Source organism: Anabas testudineus, chromosome 11, assembly GCF_900324465.2.
Source record: "Anabas testudineus chromosome 11, fAnaTes1.2, whole genome shotgun sequence".
Taxonomy (NCBI): domain Eukaryota; kingdom Metazoa; phylum Chordata; class Actinopteri; order Anabantiformes; family Anabantidae; genus Anabas; species Anabas testudineus.
Genome location: NC_046620.1, coordinates 512,707 through 529,628, shown reverse-complemented (window position 1 = coordinate 529,628; position 16,922 = coordinate 512,707). Strand labels below are relative to the sequence as shown.

The 16,922-nt window shown below is 42.1% G+C and overlaps 2 protein-coding genes across 2 annotated transcripts; both read left to right on the top strand.

Annotated features, from left to right (window-relative positions):
* The first annotated feature begins 1,521 nt into the window (after nt 1-1,521).
* Nucleotides 1,522-5,027, top strand: psmb4 (proteasome 20S subunit beta 4). The gene is made up of 8 exons (XM_026349900.1): nt 1,522-1,678; nt 2,741-2,867; nt 2,969-3,048; nt 3,215-3,361; nt 3,468-3,549; nt 3,774-3,890; nt 4,505-4,593; nt 4,871-5,027. Exons 1-8 carry the CDS (start codon nt 1,557-1,559, stop codon nt 4,881-4,883), a joined length of 777 nt encoding a protein of 258 aa, XP_026205685.1. The 5' UTR covers nt 1,522-1,556; the 3' UTR covers nt 4,884-5,027.
* A 468-nt stretch (nt 5,028-5,495) lies between these two features.
* rfx5 (regulatory factor X, 5) lies at nt 5,496-16,860 on the top strand. Its single transcript, XM_026349758.1, has 11 exons — nt 5,496-5,560; nt 7,159-7,295; nt 7,502-7,535; nt 7,633-7,715; nt 7,800-7,922; nt 8,016-8,132; nt 8,315-8,393; nt 8,664-8,862; nt 9,026-9,108; nt 9,189-9,326; nt 9,428-16,860. The coding sequence occupies exons 2-11, from the start codon at nt 7,192-7,194 to the stop codon at nt 10,535-10,537; spliced, it is 2,070 nt and encodes a 689-aa protein (XP_026205543.1). The 5' UTR covers nt 5,496-5,560; nt 7,159-7,191; the 3' UTR covers nt 10,538-16,860.
* Nucleotides 16,861-16,922: the final 62 nt, after the last annotated feature.

Sequence of the window (16,922 nt, the reverse complement as noted above, 5' to 3'; positions counted from 1 at the left end):
CGCTCTGGGTATCGGCTGAACCAGTGAACCCCATCTTTTCCCTTAAACTCTGTCTTATGACACGTGATGTGCTGGCAGCATGGAGAGAAAGACAAACTCTGCTTTCATTTATTTTGCACATTAGTCTCAAGTATTATTGATTTCAGTCATTAATCATACAATGAATCTGTACATTATAAATATGAACAAGTCAAAAATATGAAAACCATCGCAACAACCAAAATATGAAATGTTTAGCTTACTCTGAAAAAATCTAAATCCAAACAGAAAATGGAGAAATAACAATTTTATTTTCTTTATTTAAATATTCTATAATTTATCCCAACAGTGGAATTCACCTCCCTTTTAATATATGTATAAAGACTTTTGCACTCTGTGAAAGTAAATCTCTAAACATTCCGTATTTAGTAATTTACCAAGTCATTCAATTTCACGATATGTGACTTATGGATCCAGACTAATCCAGACTTATTAATGAGCCGTCTGTCTTGTTGCTGTAATAAGTGTATTTGAAGTTATTTTTTAATACCTAACGCCCCATAACTCCACACAATAAGATAAATAGGCAATAAATTGTATAATTTAATACGTCCCTGGATTTATATAAAGTTACTAGTTGCATATTAATCAGGTGCACTGATTTAACTGAGGTTGAATGTGAAGGAGGACGTTTGACTGTGTTCATGTGATGGTCCAGCACTGGGCTGTTCTTGGCTGATATAGGCCGTCACCTGACCTCAGTCCAGATGAGGTCTCCCTGATAAAGGCGAGTTCCCATTAGAGGCCCTGAGGCCGCTCCGCTCGGTAGGTAATGTTGATTCATTGGATTAAACTTTAGATAATACCAGTGAACATGTTTCTAAAGATCAATCGGGCAGAATAAAAGTTAGTTCACATTTCACAAGTGACACACGTGTACATCCATCTACAACAGAGAGGAGGTCCGGAACGGGAACAGTCAGCACTGAAAGATAATGAACCACTGCCCGTCTGAGCTGTGGTTTTACTCGTGTGTCATTTGAAATCCAACCACATGTTCAAACTGGAGTCAGATCTGGAACCTGACAGAGGACAGGACCCACATAGATTACTGAAGGTAACATTACTTTGCTCATTCATATGTAATAAATGATCGAGTCCATGACAGGTCCAGGTCCAGGTCTAGTCTAAGTCTAAATAAGATTTCCACTACAACACCAAGACATCAAAACATTTTCTTTGTTAGAACCAGACTCGGATTAGCGATGGCTGTTACATGGACAGTACCGAAGTAGACTCGGACATTTTAGACAGTAAACCCCCCCGGTACTGAGTCTGTTAAAGAACCAGATGAAGTGGACAGGGGGCTCTGTCCCGACTCTTCAGTTTGTTCCTGTCATTTAATCACTTTTAATTTCCCTAAGGGGATCAATAAAGTATTCATTTTATTCATCCTCATCAGATTCATCGCACTTGTTCCTCCAAACAGCAGGTGGCGGTAGACCTCCGCTCGGTGACGTCAGAGCCTCCGGACCCTAACAAGAAGACGCTGTGTCGTCACTTCCTCCATTTCCAACATGGAGTCCTCCGGCTTGAAGCTAAATTTCTGGGAGAATGGACCGAAGCCCGGACACCTTTATTCGTTCCCCGGCGGCAGCAGCGGCCCCGGCACAGCATGCGGGCCGGTTAGACACACGCTGTGAGTGATTTGTTCTGAGAAACCGGACCTGTCTGTTAATTTAACCCAAACTGCGCTCTCGGTTTCGGTTTACGCTCCGCCGCAGTGCTGTATCATCATGGAGATTTTATAGCTAACTGATGCTAAGCTAACTGTCAGTTTACATTGGCTTTAACGCTTTTACAGCTAATTATTTTCAACACTTTGTGCTGTTATTTGATTACAGTTGATAAAAGAGATTCTGTACAGATGGCATAAAAGCTGTTGATGTGGTTTGAGTGATTTGCTTGTCACTGTTTTGCTGACTAACTGTTAGCGGCGTTAGCTAGCAGCCGTCCGTGAAGCACCGATGTACTTTAGTTTCTAGAACCAAAAAAACGAATACGACTGAAAAATAACGTGTTGAAACGTAATTTATTGAACATTTGAATCAACCTGCGCTTAAACACGGTCTCATGCACGTTTCAGCACTGACTTAAACAACACTCACATTTCCCTGTTACCCTCCGCTGTTTCTATTTCTAAACCTTGAACAGACCAACAATTACAAACACTTGTTTGTATAATGCTGCACTTTACAACACTCTGTATTGTACAGTACAAATACACAAACACAGTACTCAAGGGCAAGTACTTGCCTCAAAAAGTGATTTCTCAAAGTATTTGAACCAGTTTTGAACTTGATGCTGTTGATAACCTGAATGTCTGAGTCTAGATTTGTTCATCATACGTAGCATAAATCAGATTTCTGCAGAAATGCAGCATGTTCAGTTCCCGTTAAGTTTAATTTATGATTCAAGGAGAGAATCGCACTTCAAATATTTCTAAACATTTACTGTATAAAATCTCCAACAATCACAGACTGAACCTTTAGTTACTAGAAATAAAAAAGACTGTTGGAGCTACACAGTAGATAAACTTTTAACAGAGAAATACATGTAATGTTCAGCAACAGCACGAACTACAGCCATGAAATAAAATATTTATTGAATTTAAGGAAATCTGTTATTAGTGATGTCTACAGTTTAGTCATACAAATGAGTGATATTGAGAAAGTGACCAAGAGTCTGTTTCTCTCCACAGCAACCCTATGGTAACTGGTACGTCTGTGCTTGGTGTGAAGTTCAACGGTGGTGTCATCATCGCGGCAGACATGTTGGGCTCGTACGGTTCACTGGCTCGATTCAGAAACATCTCTCGCCTCATGAAGGTGACGGTCGCTGCTGACTAGACATTAGCTGTGAACTGACTATGACTGTGTGGTGGTGTCGCATCCTGAGAACTGAGATGAAGAGAATGTGTTTGTTTCAGGTGAACAACAACACCATCCTCGGAGCTTCAGGAGACTACGCTGACTACCAGTACCTCAAACAGGTCATCGAACAGATGGTGTAAGCTGCTGATCTGACACAAATGCCTGCATATGCGTTTATTTTGCTCTGGTTCTGAGTGTCTGTACAAATTGGAACAATTTCATAAAAGCCAGTAAATTCTGAGTAGTTTGTAGTTTGACTGTCATTTGAATTTGAGGTGGCCAACAGTCTTGTTTTGTTTCAGTATTGACGAAGAGCTGCTAGGTGACGGTCACAGCTACAGTCCAAAGGCTGTCCACTCCTGGCTGACCAGAGTCATGTACAACCGTCGCAGCAAAATGAATCCTCTGTGGAATACCGTGGTCATCGGAGGTTTCTACAACGGAGAGAGGTGAGACTGCTTTTCTGCTCTCTGGGTTTCTGTCTGTCTGTTCAGCATATCTCATTTACAATTCGTGAGCTGTAATTAAACAGTCGACCATCTTGTCTCCCTCTAGTTTCCTTGGTTACGTGGACAAACTGGGTGTAGCCTATGAAGCTCCCACTGTGGCCACTGGCTTTGGGGCATACCTGGCTCAGGTGAGTGAATAATAAGGAGTGTTTCTCAATGTAATAATACATAATTACAGGAGAAAAGCATCATGTAACAAAGTTTTAAACTCCCCAGGGGGGTTGCATGATTCTAGTTTGAGAGTTTTCTCCATTTAAAGATGCACTGAAACTACAACCACGTCTGCCAAGGTTTATTCTTGCCTTAAGAAAATGTTATAGATGTGGATTTTTTTTTTTTTGTATGTGTGTAGCCGCTGATGAGGGAGGTGTTGGAGAAGAAGACAGACATCACCAAGCAGGAGGCTCGGGAACTGGTGGAGCGCTGCCTCAAAGTGCTCTACTACAGAGACGCTCGCTCCTACAACAGGGTGAGTTTCACCTTCTCATCCTCAATGCAAACTGATCCCAGGTCTGCTGGACTGTACCCAAGAACTGATATCTAATCAGTATTTTACCTTTTTTACTGGACAAACGTTTTTCTATATTTTGCTTTTAATTTCAAGTTAGGTTTCGTGACTATGTAATAACTAAATGTAAATGTAAACTTAACATGCTCTGATCTTTGTGTCTTTACTGACCTCCAGTGGTCTAAAATCTCAGCTTGCTACAAGTTACTGCAGGACACAGATTGGGGTTGGAGATCCGTATTAGTTTCACATTTAAATCCAGTTCTGACTCCTCTTATTGATCTGAAGTTTTAACCATTTTAACAGTGATTTACTGACCAATCAACAGACAAACTCTGACACTAATAGGTAAGGTAGGATGTTAACCACAGATTTCTCACTGCTCTGTGATAATATCCCTCTATCCTGACTTGGGGGTCTGTGCTGCAGCTGCAGTAAAAACAACAGTAAGGTTCTGGTACCTCTTGATTATGGTTACTTGTTGTTATTTTGGAAAACTGTACAGAAAGTAATAGCCGTTTGTTTTTTTAGCTCATAAGTGACATGTTTTTTTTTTTTTTTTTGTTTGTTTTCAGCACGAGATCGCCATCGTCACAGAAGATGGTGTGGAGATTATTGGTCCTCTGTCTTCTGAAACCAACTGGGACATCGCCCACATGGTCAGGTAGGGTCAGAGTTCATTCAATTTATTTATTTTTTGTTATAAATTGAATTGATTTTCAGGTTGTTAAAGTTACTTTACAAATTCAAATATCTCTTTTTAACTGTATAGTTTAGGGATTTTATTGAATTAAATTAACACTGAATGGAATATGTTTTTAAGTTGGACTTAAAAGTGTATAATTTTACTTTTCAGGTATTTCTGACACATTTTCAGTCAACTCTGGAATCTGAATGTTTTTTATGATTTTGACTTTGTGTTCACTTCTGTTTTTTTGCAGTGGGTTTGAATGAAGATGAGCTGCGACTGATAAAGCATCAAAAACTACAACCCGTCACATGCTTATCTCACAACCTTACCATCCCAGTTTAGTCTTTTTCTCATGTCCATTGTCACTTTTGTATAACTGAAAATAAACATACATCAAAAAGAGTAAATTTTTTCTGGCTTGTCTGTTCTTTATAGATGGAGGTCACTGCTCAAAAACTCTTAACTGGAAACTACTGGATTCATGTTTTTCACTAATAGGCAGAGTATTTCTTTGGTCAAATTGTTAATTATAGAATAAATATAAAAATAAACTGTCAATACATTCTTACATACTGGTATGCTGTATTGATGCTGTAGAGTTTTGTGTGTGCTTCACTTCACCTCATTATAAGAAGTAGACGGTGTTTAAGAACTTTCACTTTCTCTGTCCGTGAAGGCGGCTGTTGCTATGCAGATTTTGCGAGATACATGCATCTGTTTCGTAACTGGGCAGACCAGGAAAACGCATCCAATCAGAAAAATTTCTGTAAGAAAAATAATTTGCCTTGACCAATAGAATTTCACTCGCTTTTGGTATCTGGGTGGATTTGTAACAGTGGACCAATCGGAATAGACGTCGGCTTTGTAGTCAGGCAGACATAACAAAGTTGTCCAATCACAAAAAAATCTGAAAGGGGATTTTTGCTGTATCTTGGCGCAGGTACTTTCTTTTTCTTTTTTAAAATAATTACTCAAACGGGACTCACTAAACAGATCATATGTTAATTACAGAATAAATTGACTGTTATGGAGAATTGTTTTGAAATTAAAAACAGCGTTTAAAAACACGTTACAGGGATGTTCTGTGCTTGGTAGCTAACGCTAACTGATAGCAACTAGCTAAGCTAGCATGTTAACGGTGAGCAGCAAGCATGTAGCTAGCCATGTAGGAACATCAAATGTGAACGTTAGCCGAACTAACTTAACCTCCTCCACGGACAGCGGCTGTGACAGTTTGATAGATCTAGAAATATTCGTCTGATCTGACTTGAATAAATCCAGCTAACGTGTCGGAGTGTGGCTGTCTCAGTCAGCTAATGCAGACGGTTGTCCGCTAGCCTGTTAGCTCAGCAGTAACATGTTGAGCGGGTCAGTGTGTGTTGTAGTAAATGGCAGCACATGACCACCGGCGCTACGCCCGCTGTAAACACGGCAGCCAGACATGACAGGGGCAGCGTGGCTGTCACATTTCTGCCGCTGGCACATTTACAATTACAGCCAGCGATAGCTGCTGTGTGTGGGGGGGAGTGTGGCCGGTGGCCGGTTGTTGTGCTCCACATTAACATGCCTCCTGCCGCGGTGGTGGATGTAACGTTTAACGGCACCGTGACAGCCGGCATGTGTCTCTGTACCCGGCAGCTAGCGGCCCCTTGACCGGCTGTCAGCGAGAATCCGGGCTGAAACCCGAAGTGAACAATGTGGTTTGATGTTAAAATTCAGTGTGCAGGTGCTGCAGTGACGGGAGACAGGTGGGGGTGATCCAGCTGTCTGTCTGTCCGTCTGTCTACAGTCACCTGACAGCTGTGTTACTGAGTCTCAGAAGGCATTACACTCTGTTTGTGCAAAAGATACCTTAAAATAGATTAAAGTCTTTATATGTGGTTTATTTAATGATGGATATACTGTAAGTACAATAAGGACTAAATAAATTGTTCTCACTTATGATGCTTGGCTGCCAGGAGAAAAGGCTAAGAAAAGTGCTAATTATTACCATAAAGGATTAATTAATACGTTTTTATTTATTTATTTATTTTTTTGCATATACATTTATAGATTTTCTGATGGTTATGTAAATCCAGACGTGGACGGATTATGAGACAACAGAGCCTTAATCCTGTCTATATATAACCTCTAGGCTGATATAGACCAGTGGCATTGTTTGTAGTTTCAGTCTTTCTGGTTGTTCTGTGTCATTTTATGGTCCGGTTGCTACTCTTTGGGATAATTTTGTCTTGTTTTTGTTTTGTAATTGAGCATTGTGTCCTTTAAACAGGAAACATTGAGGCACTTCTTAAAAACCCTCTGCATGGGTCTGTGCCCTGTGTTTTTCAAATTTTCCCTTTGCTGAGAGAAGTGTTCTAACTAATATAGCCATGGCTGACATATTTTGAGCTCTTTCCTGTTTGTTGACTGCCAAGTTCATCTAATCAACTGTTTCAGCAATATTAAAATACTTTAAAGTTACTCCAGCCACACCCGGTTCTCATGTAAGTATACATATAAATAATGAGTAAGTGAGTGTTTGTGTGTCCTTCTCAGATGTTGGTACTCAGCACTGGTTAGTTGGTCCAGATGTCGGAGGACCAGCGGCACCGGAGAGGGGAGGGTGGTCTGGAGGCAGGGGAAGGTGACACTGAGCCCAGTATGCTGCTGCAGAAACTCAAGAACAACATCTCGTAAGTTGAGTCCTCCATGGGGGACCAGGTTGTTTTTAGTCCTGTAATACCTGAGAAAGAAGCTTTTAGATGTTTAAATATCTATCTTTTGCAGTAATGAGACTAAAATGGGTTTGTGTGTTTGATAATAGCATCTCTACAACTCTAATATACTGTTCCAGTCCTCTGACTGATTGATTCAGATTGGTGTGCTCTCTGTCTTACAGCAAGAGTGTTCAAACCAAAGTGGATCAGATCCTGGTAAGAACCAGTTTTAAGGTGCAGTTAAATAAATCCATTGATAGTTAGACTGAGCTGATGTGTCAGTGCTCAGTTGTGTTTTGTTCTGCTTTAACAGCAAGACGTTCAGCGTTTCTCAGACAATGACAAGCTGTACCTGTACCTGCAGCTGCCATCTGGCCCCAGCTCCGGAGACAAGAGGTGAGACTGTTAGAGTTGTTAATTACACACAGTTTGACAGTACTGCATGAACGTTTCCTACTCATATGTGTTCTTTGTGTGTAGTGGTGGAGACTCTGGCTCATTCAACACAGCTGACCAACTTCACACCTGTAACTGGATCCGCAGTCACCTAGAAGAGCATTCGGACACCTGCCTGCCCAAACAGGACGTCTACGAGACATACAAGTCAGAAACACACACATTTGACTTTGTGAAGTTGTAGTTTGGGTCATGTGATCTCCAACCATCCCTTCTGTCTCTGTCTTCGTTGTCCTCCAGGAGATACTGTGACAACCTGCAGCACCGTCCTTTGAGCGCCGCCAACTTTGGGAAAATCATCAGAGACATTTTCCCCAACATCAAGGCTCGAAGGCTCGGCGGCAGAGGACAGTCCAAATATCCTTTCACCTGATTTTTATCTAGTAGAATTTTGAGGTTTTAGCATCATTTTCGTAGTCCAGAATGTTTAACACATGGTTAGTTAATCTACATCTTGTTGAGATGTTTAATATTCAGGTCTGGTGTTGATGTGTGTGTTGGGGTTGTTGGTTGAATTCCCTGACCTGCCTGGCTGATACGTACTGTTACAGCGGCATTAGGAGGAAGACTGTTCTCAACATGCCTCTGCTGCCAAACCTGGACCTGAAGAATGACCCGGTACACACAAACTACTACAGTACAAGTGTTTCACTCTGCCACTCTCACGGGAGAGGGAAACACCTGTAATATTTTTTTTAATAGTTCTAATAGTTCTTTGTGCTTTAAAGATGGTACAATATGTTGTGCAGCTTTTGTTTGTTTCGAAGCTCATTTTCTTCACTCTGTAAAATCTGACAGTAAGCTTGTTAAATTCCACATTAGCCTGCAGAACAAAGAGCAGGACGTTCCTGACCTGAGCTGATTCCTTTTCCTCCACTTCCTCCTCAGGCGGAGCTGACAGAGCTGGTCCAAACCTACAAACAGGAAGTGACAGAGGCGGCGTGCGAGCTGATCTGTGATTGGGCACAGAAGATCCTGAAGCGTTCGTTTGACACAGTGGTGGAGATCGCTCGTTACCTGATCCAGGAGCACATCGTTAACCCTCGCTGCAGCCAGGCCGAGCTAGTCACCTCCGCTGCACTCGCAGGTCTTTCAGAGTCTGGCTGTTTTCTTCATTCTATTTATCCAGTTATTCATGTAGTCATTGTTCTTTCTGAATCCAAGCCTCCACACAGTCTTTGTTTATACCTCTGATTTCCTAAAACTGTATATTGTCTAAATACTAACTCAACAGATTTTTCTATCTGCAGGAGGTCCGGCTAAAACCCACAAGGTCATCAAGAAAACTCCAGTCATCTCTAAAGCTGATGGTGACGGAGCTGCAGACCAGAAGGTGCTCACACTTGTTACTGTACAATCACTGAACATCTTGTGTCCTGTCACTGCTGCTCACAGCTTCCTGTCTGTCTGCAGAAGGAACTTGGAGACTCTTCCTCCTTGTCTTCGCTAAAGCTGCCGTCTGGAGACAAATCTCCAGGAGCATCCAAACTCTCCCCCCTGGATGCTCCTCCTCCACCCTCCTCCTCTTCCTCTTCTGCTCTGCGTCCAGCAGTAGGTTGACACCTGTTTCACTTCTGCCACCTGGTGCTTAGTGATTTTTCTGAGTGGGTGTTTCAGTGAGTTGATAACTGCTGTGACTTGCTGTGCTGCAGGTGGAGGCCTTTATGAAGCAGTTACCCAGAATCCTTCCTCGGAGCTCCATCCCTGATAAGACCTCCTCTCCGCCTTCGCTGGCTCCCAAAGACCCCTCTGGGGTCGTGGGAGCATCTGGACCTGGAGGTCCAGCTGCTGCAGCCGCTGCCAGCGGGGGTGGGGTGAAGGTCATCGCCATGGCAACACTGCCCCAGCAGCAGGGCGGGCCTCTCCCAGTGATGATTCTGCCTCAGGGCTGTCTGTCGTACGAGAGAGAGGTCGCCCCGCCTCCACCACAGCCACCTCCTCCACCACAGCAGCATCACGCCCCGGCGGCCCCCACCTCTGTGGTGCAGAAGGCACGAGGAAACGCCAACAAACGCCCCCTGGAGGTGGTGACGTCAGGCGGCGGTGGAGCAGGTGTGTCTGCTGCCTGCGCTCCTCCAGTGAAACGGAAACGTGGTCGACCAAGAAAACCACGGCCGGAGGACAGCCTGCCTACTCCACCTGCAGCTCTTCCTCCACAGCCCCCACCTCCTGCACCACCGCCCCACACTCCTATCATCACCCCTGTGACAGGTGGTGTAATCCAGAAAGCCTCGTCGTCCTCCTCCTTGTCTTCTTCGTCCTCCACGCAGCCGGTGCTGGAGCTGGTGATCCAGGATCAGCAAGCGCTGGTTCTGAGTCAGCTGCCGACGGTGTCGGAGCACCGAGGGGTGGTGGTGCAGTGTCAGCCAGGTGGGGCGACCGAGTCGGATCACCACACCCGGCCAGTATTGCTGCTCCAGAACCCCAGCTGGGAGCTGGCGGCATCGGGACGGACCCCGATGGTGGAGGTGATTCAGAAGGCTCCGAGACCGAGCAATAACAACAGCAACGCCGTTCCTCCTCCTGCACACCTCCCCCCTCCTCTTACCCTGCTGCCCACGTTGCATGAGGAGCAGGCGGAGGTGGAGATAACACTGACGCCGGTGGATCTGAACGTCAATCCGCCACTTCCTTCTTCCACCTCTTCTTATATTTCTTCTTCTTCTTCAGCTGCCGCTCTTGCCTCCTCTTCCTCCATCCCCTCCATCCTAGGGATGAAGGCGGAGGAGAAGGAAGGAGGAGAGAGCAGCACCACCTCTTGAACAAAAGAGGGACACTAGCTCTCATTACTCTTCTTCCTCCTTTGTATCAGGCCTCCTCTCTCACTCAGCTTTACCTCACCTGTCTTTTCCGTACTGGTGGAAATCCCAGATTGGCAACAGCAGCCAATCAGTGAGGATAAATGAAGCCAGAACCTGACACGCTTCCTCCCATTTGCTCCCATTGCACTTGTAAACAAACTGGTCACTGTTTGAAATCTGTGATTGTTTAACTGCATGTCTGTCCGTCTGTGTGTCACCTGTGGCTGAAACCAGAAGAACAACTCCTCAGGTGGATGCACCTGAAATCACACCCTCCTCTCTTCTTTTTCCTCCTTGTATCCTCCCTCTGTAAACTTGGTCATTTTGTACTTCACTTTCATGGCTTCAGATCAGTCGATTTATATAAAAAAGAAAAGAATGATGTAAACAAAGGCAGGAAGCTGAAAGAAAAAGTGAAGAGGAAGAAGAGGAGGCATGTTTTCAGTATTGAACCAAGTTCAACCTGAAGATAAGAGATACAGAAGGTACTACGGGTCAGAGCCTTGTAAAGGTTCTTTGTGCTAAATAAGAAAAAATGACCTCTTCAACAGAGCTCAGCTTTGATTCACCTTCAGAAAAATAATCTTTCCATACAAACAAATTTAGTGCGAGTTTCTTCAGATCTTGAAAGTTTAGTAAAACTTGACATAAGAGCTTGTTGAGCTGGTGATAACTGTTATGTGTGGAACAGGGTTGAAAAAGTAGTTTAAAATTATTGCTGAATGTGAATCGAAGCTCGGCCTTGTTCTCCTCTTTAGATAGTTCCTGTGTTTTATCCGCTTTTGTTCGCTGTGTTTTTATCAGTGTTGGTTTAGTAGATATTTCTGATTGTTCGTGTGTATGTTTGAGAGAAAGAAAGGTCAAGGCTCCTAAATGACCCATCACCAAAAAATGTGTAAAATTTGCCATTTCAGATAAAATTAGATATTTTAAAATTATTTATTTCAGGTTATTTATTAGAAACCAGCCAACAACAATATAGTATAATTTGGTCTTCAACTCATGTCATTAACAATTTTGTAAATTACATTCTTCATTTTAAATGAATTCAAAATACAGAAACATACTTATGTCAGGATAGAGGTGGTGGACAGCAGTCAATAACTTATGATCATCATTAGGGCTGGGTATTTAGGTTATTGTAATTAAAACTGACACTGTTGTTGGATTTAAAGATAATGAATCAACAACTACATCCTATGTAACTTAAATCAACATCAAAGCATATTTGATGGTTTGACGTTTTCATATTTAAGGAGTCACTTTGTTTACATGATAATAAAGTGAATATGTTAGTGTTTCACCTGCAGTTCGAACAAAACAAGAACTGTAATGAGGTGATCTTCACTTTAAGATATAATGATGGACAGATGTTTCATAGATCAGTGAATCCATATTAAAATACCTTCTAAATTCTAAAACCTAATAGTGTTAATATCATCAGATTTTATATCAGATCCATTCAGCTGAACTAGACCTGAAATATTCTGAGTGAAGTGACGACTCATTGTAAATTTAAAAATGTGGGATTAAAGACCAAATTATCTAGAAAACATATCTGACAGAGGGAGATTCGACCATAAAATCATTTAACTCAGTCAATACTGGGGCGAGATACCCAGCTCTGATGACCACCGAACACCTGACTGTGTGTTTATTAAGCCAGATTTAAAATATTTATTTTATAAATAAGACTGATTTGCCACAAATGATCTCGCTGGAACAGACAAAAAATGAAGTCATTTGTGGTGAGCCGTTGGCTCGGGCTCAAAGAGCAAAGCACAAAGTTACCTGCCACGTAGCACTAAAACAGTTTTAAAATGCAGTAAATGATGTGTTAATGATGGACATTTGTGTAGAATTGGCCTCTGTAGCACTGAGGTTTTAGCTGGCTTAGCTGCTGTTGTATGTTGTCATGCACCCTTTGCACTAACTCTTCCTGATCGCCACTGAAACACTGTCTGCATCAGCAATGTGACATGACCATGTTTAAATCTCTCCTTACGTTGTTGAAGTCGTTTTTTAGCGGACACTAATCCTCGTTTGAGTTTCAGTTTAGAAATATTTAGGTAATAGTTTATACTGACGAGCACTCAGGTCGGATTTCCCGAACTGAAAATAGACCAAATCTGAAAAAAAAAAAAATGCTTCAGTTGTTTTAGACCAACTGTAGGAAACAGCTTAATGAAACCCTAAAATAAATGGTGCTTTTCTCTGTGTAATGTCTCAGTATCTCTGTTCAAAGCTGCAGCTAATGATTTTTTAACTCTGTTAGTCTGATGATTATTTTATATATAAGTGATAAATCGAATCTCTAAATCTGCAAACAGTGTAGATTATTTGCTCCTCTTCATCTTCGCTAGTTTCTGGAGCCAAACTTTGGTCATTTCACATTGCTGATGTTGTTTTTCACCTCTGCCAAACTGCCTCTCGCTCTGAGTGAGGGCTTGTTCTTCATCGTTGGTGCTACAAACCGCAGGGCTCGGCGTTGCCGTCAGCTCTTCACTACTTGCCATCCTGTAGTCACTGATTTATACAAAACAAGCTTATTGTTGATGCTCGCATATCGAGGTGTGAATATAGCTGTGTGTCTGTGTGTGTGTGTGTGTGTGTGTGTGTGTGTGTGTGTGTGTTGTTTCCCTCCGTCCTGCGACAACGAGCGCTTCAGGTCAGTTAAAGGGACTCTGAAATGGTTTGACTGTTAAAATCTTGTTGCATAACATGAAAGTGAGTTTAGGCACTTGTCCATGAAGTGAGTGCAGTCCGGCTTATCGGCTCTCTGCTACAACACTACCCACAGTCTGTAATTAAAAGAAGCACTAATAGTGCTGATACACCATTCTTATCACTAGAGATAAGTCCCAGTATGTGTCAGGCTCCCTTTAACCGCTGAACCTCAGCTCTTTTTGAACAGAACTAAAATAAATGAGAAGTTGCACTGTTACAAAGTTAAAACGAGACATAGTCTGTGTATGTTATGAGGTTATTGTTTAGAAGATACATCGACAAGTATTTATGTGAGATGTAATGTTCTGCTTTATGCTTGCACTCAGAGACGACTGAGCGGCGTCGCTTTTATTTTTATCACAAGAATTTGGTCAGAATAATAATCCTTTTAGAAACTGTTTGGTAAAGAGTTGAGCAGTTTGAATAATGAAGGAAAATACATGTTATATTAAAGTTGCAGTAACTGGAGGGAGGAAACCTAACAGATGATTTAAAGCAACATTTCACTTGATGCACCTTGTTGCCTCACACAAACTTGTTCAGATGATCTGTTGTCGGATGATGAGTTGGACTTCCGTCGTCAATCTGGTGACTTCATTTAAAGAAAATCTTGAGATACGTAACCTGGCTCATGAATTACAGTTATGACCAGTATCTGAAAAAATCTGAATATCGAAATCGAAAAGTAAATGACTTACTAACAAACTAACATCTGGATATCCTGATATTTGGGTCCAACCCTACAACCAAGCAACTCAAGTCGGACCATCATTCAGGCAAGCAGTGACTTGTTTAGGATTTAAAACACTGGGATTAGAACTTGGATTTGACTGTGAACTAGTTGATTATGACGTGGAAAGTGTGTGCAAGCTTCATGGTCTACTTGGGACCGGATTCAGAACTAATTGAAATTGATCTCCTGGTCTTGACTTGAGACTTGTTCCTGACCTTGGTCTGGTTAGCCTAGTTAGTTTGGCTATTTTCTTTTTATTTTTTTTTTAAGAACTGGTCTTTACTTGGAACTTTAGAGTCTTGACTTTGGACTTAACCTGAATTTGACTGACTGAGGACTAGATTTTGGAATTGCTGGTGTCAACTTGTTGATTTGTGAAGAAAGATCTGACTTGAACTTCATTTGACACACTGAGGCTGTAATTATTCTTCAAATCTTTACAGCCACAAACGTTAGAGCTCAAGTTGTCAGGTTGCCCAACAAGTTGCGCTCTCATCAGCTGCATATCCAACTCAATCGTCCTCATTTTCTGACCAGATTTCTAGAAGGTGTCCCACAAAGTGAAATGTTGCTTTTAGTTTCTTGTTGGGAATCAGTCGTCAATGTAAAAGATGAATTCCGAGTGAAGCCTACCGGACTAAATTGGGTCAACTGGAATAAAACTGGTCATAAAAAGATGTGAAAACGAGTAAAAGGGTTTTTTAATGAAAGGATTCGGTTCATATCAGTGATTGATTATCATCTGTTAACCAGGACACTGGACATGCAGTACTCCTTGTGAGAACTGGTTGAGTTCAGCAATTCTGTGGAAATCTGCTTCTAAAAGGAGCTCAATGATATAAAGGCCCGGTGTGGTGAACTGGGCCCTGTGGACATGGACAGAACAGTGTCTTGTGTAAATGTGCTGTAGGGATTTAAAAGCAGAACTTTGGAAACTTAAGAAAATCAAAGGAAATTCGAAATATGTGTGAAAGTCTACTTCTGAAAGGAGGCTGAACAAGATCCTGAGAGCAATAAGACCCAGTTTGGCTCTAAGTGGACTTAAAGAGCCATCGGGACACATCGTTTCCTTTCAAGTGTACATGGATATTTGGAAGAAGTCTGGAAGATCTGCATCTGTCAAATTCATGATCCAGTAGGATGTCATGAAATGGTTCTCCGCAGGTCACCTTTGGGACTTTGACTTTGGAATTCTTTTGGAATTCGTGTGACTATTTGAAAGAAGCCTCTCTCTGACTGGACGTGGAGTTTCTTTCTGAATCAGTGTAGAATATTTGAAAAAACAAGTCTGTGCAGCAGCACTGTGGACATCAGGATGTAAAAGGACTTTGGGTAATGGTTCAGAACAAATCAGGAAAGGCAGGAAAAGTCCAGTTTGGCCCAGTTCAGTCCTGCACTGGCAGCTCGGGTTTCAGGGTGGAGGTGGTTGTTGGAATAATTCACTGTGGAGCCATGTTGCTCAAATAAAACCAGAAACGGGTCAGGTAATCAAAGATATCGGATCGGGATTCGGGTAGCAGCGCGTTGACCTTAAAGTATCGGACTCGAGAACACTTTGTCTTCTAATATCACTTCCTGTACTGGGTCTGTGAGACACATCATTTTTACTTTAATCTCTTTTTAATTTAGTTCATGTGATCTCATTTCATTACATGTTAGAAAATGATGCATCGAGCTCCACTAGGTTCATTCACCACCAGGTCGGAACAGGACTTGTCAAAGAAAAAACAAAACAGGCTCGAGTCAGCTTGTAGACGTGATACACGTCCACAGGAAGTGATGGCCAGCAGCAGACTGAACCACATTTGTTAAACTGATAGTGGGAGTTCACCAAGTCTGAGTAATCTGACCCCTGTTCTTCAGTTTAGAAGCCCGAACTGTTCCTAAACCAGACCTCACTGAAAACTGTGTTTAAAGACAAACGGGTCCCTGGAGGCTGTTAAGATCAGATACTGGTAACAGGTGACGTCTGAGTGGACTGAAGGTGAGTCAGCTGTGAAATGAGATGTTTGTGTGAAGTCGATCCTGGTCGAACTCTGCAGTTGGATGTTGGTGGTAAATTCCCAGTTTAAACTGAGAGTAGCTATTTATACAGTGATAGTATTATTTCTTTGCCCTGGGTGCAGCCTTCCAGGCCCTGTTACCTCCCAGAGTCAGGAGTTCTGGTTCTCGTGGACCTCAGCAGTACCACAGACCAGAATTTCTGGTACTGGTCTAGTTTATGTCTGTCCATGAATCAACGAGTGGGACTCTGACACCAAACAGTAACATTTAGCTTCATGCTGCCATTTTCTTTTCATTCTGTGCAAGAATCCCAACTAACTTGTTTTTACTAAATTGAATCAGAGTTTTTCTGATGTTAATTTATCTTTTTGTTCTTGTCGTCGTCAGCGTCTGTCTTTGCTCTTTCATACAGTTGTACAGCTTGTTGATGTGCAGGTTTTGTTACCGTTGCGATGAAGATCTTTTAAAGATATCTTTGTTTTGTGGAAGACGCTTCCTGCATGAGTTTTCTGTGACTCTTTGTCTGTTTTTGTATATTAACTTTAAACATTTGGAGAAAAGTTATTTTGTTTTTTGGCGCTTTACTCCTAAAACTGGGTGTTGAAGGTGGGAGCTCGACATCAGCCCAACCACGCAAAAAAAGAAAATCTTCCCCCTTTTCCCTTTGGTTTGGAATCTTTCCACCAGCTGGGAGCGTTTGTTTGTTTGTTTGTTTGTTTGTTTGTTGTGAAGCGAAACAGAAAAGTGACGGACCACAGACTCAGAACATTAATGTGAATCTATTTTCCTACGCTGACTGAAATAAAGGATGTGACGTTCACTGGCAGAAAAGCTTTTTCCTCTTTATTCTTTCCCACTCTTACTTCTCTTCCTCATTATTTA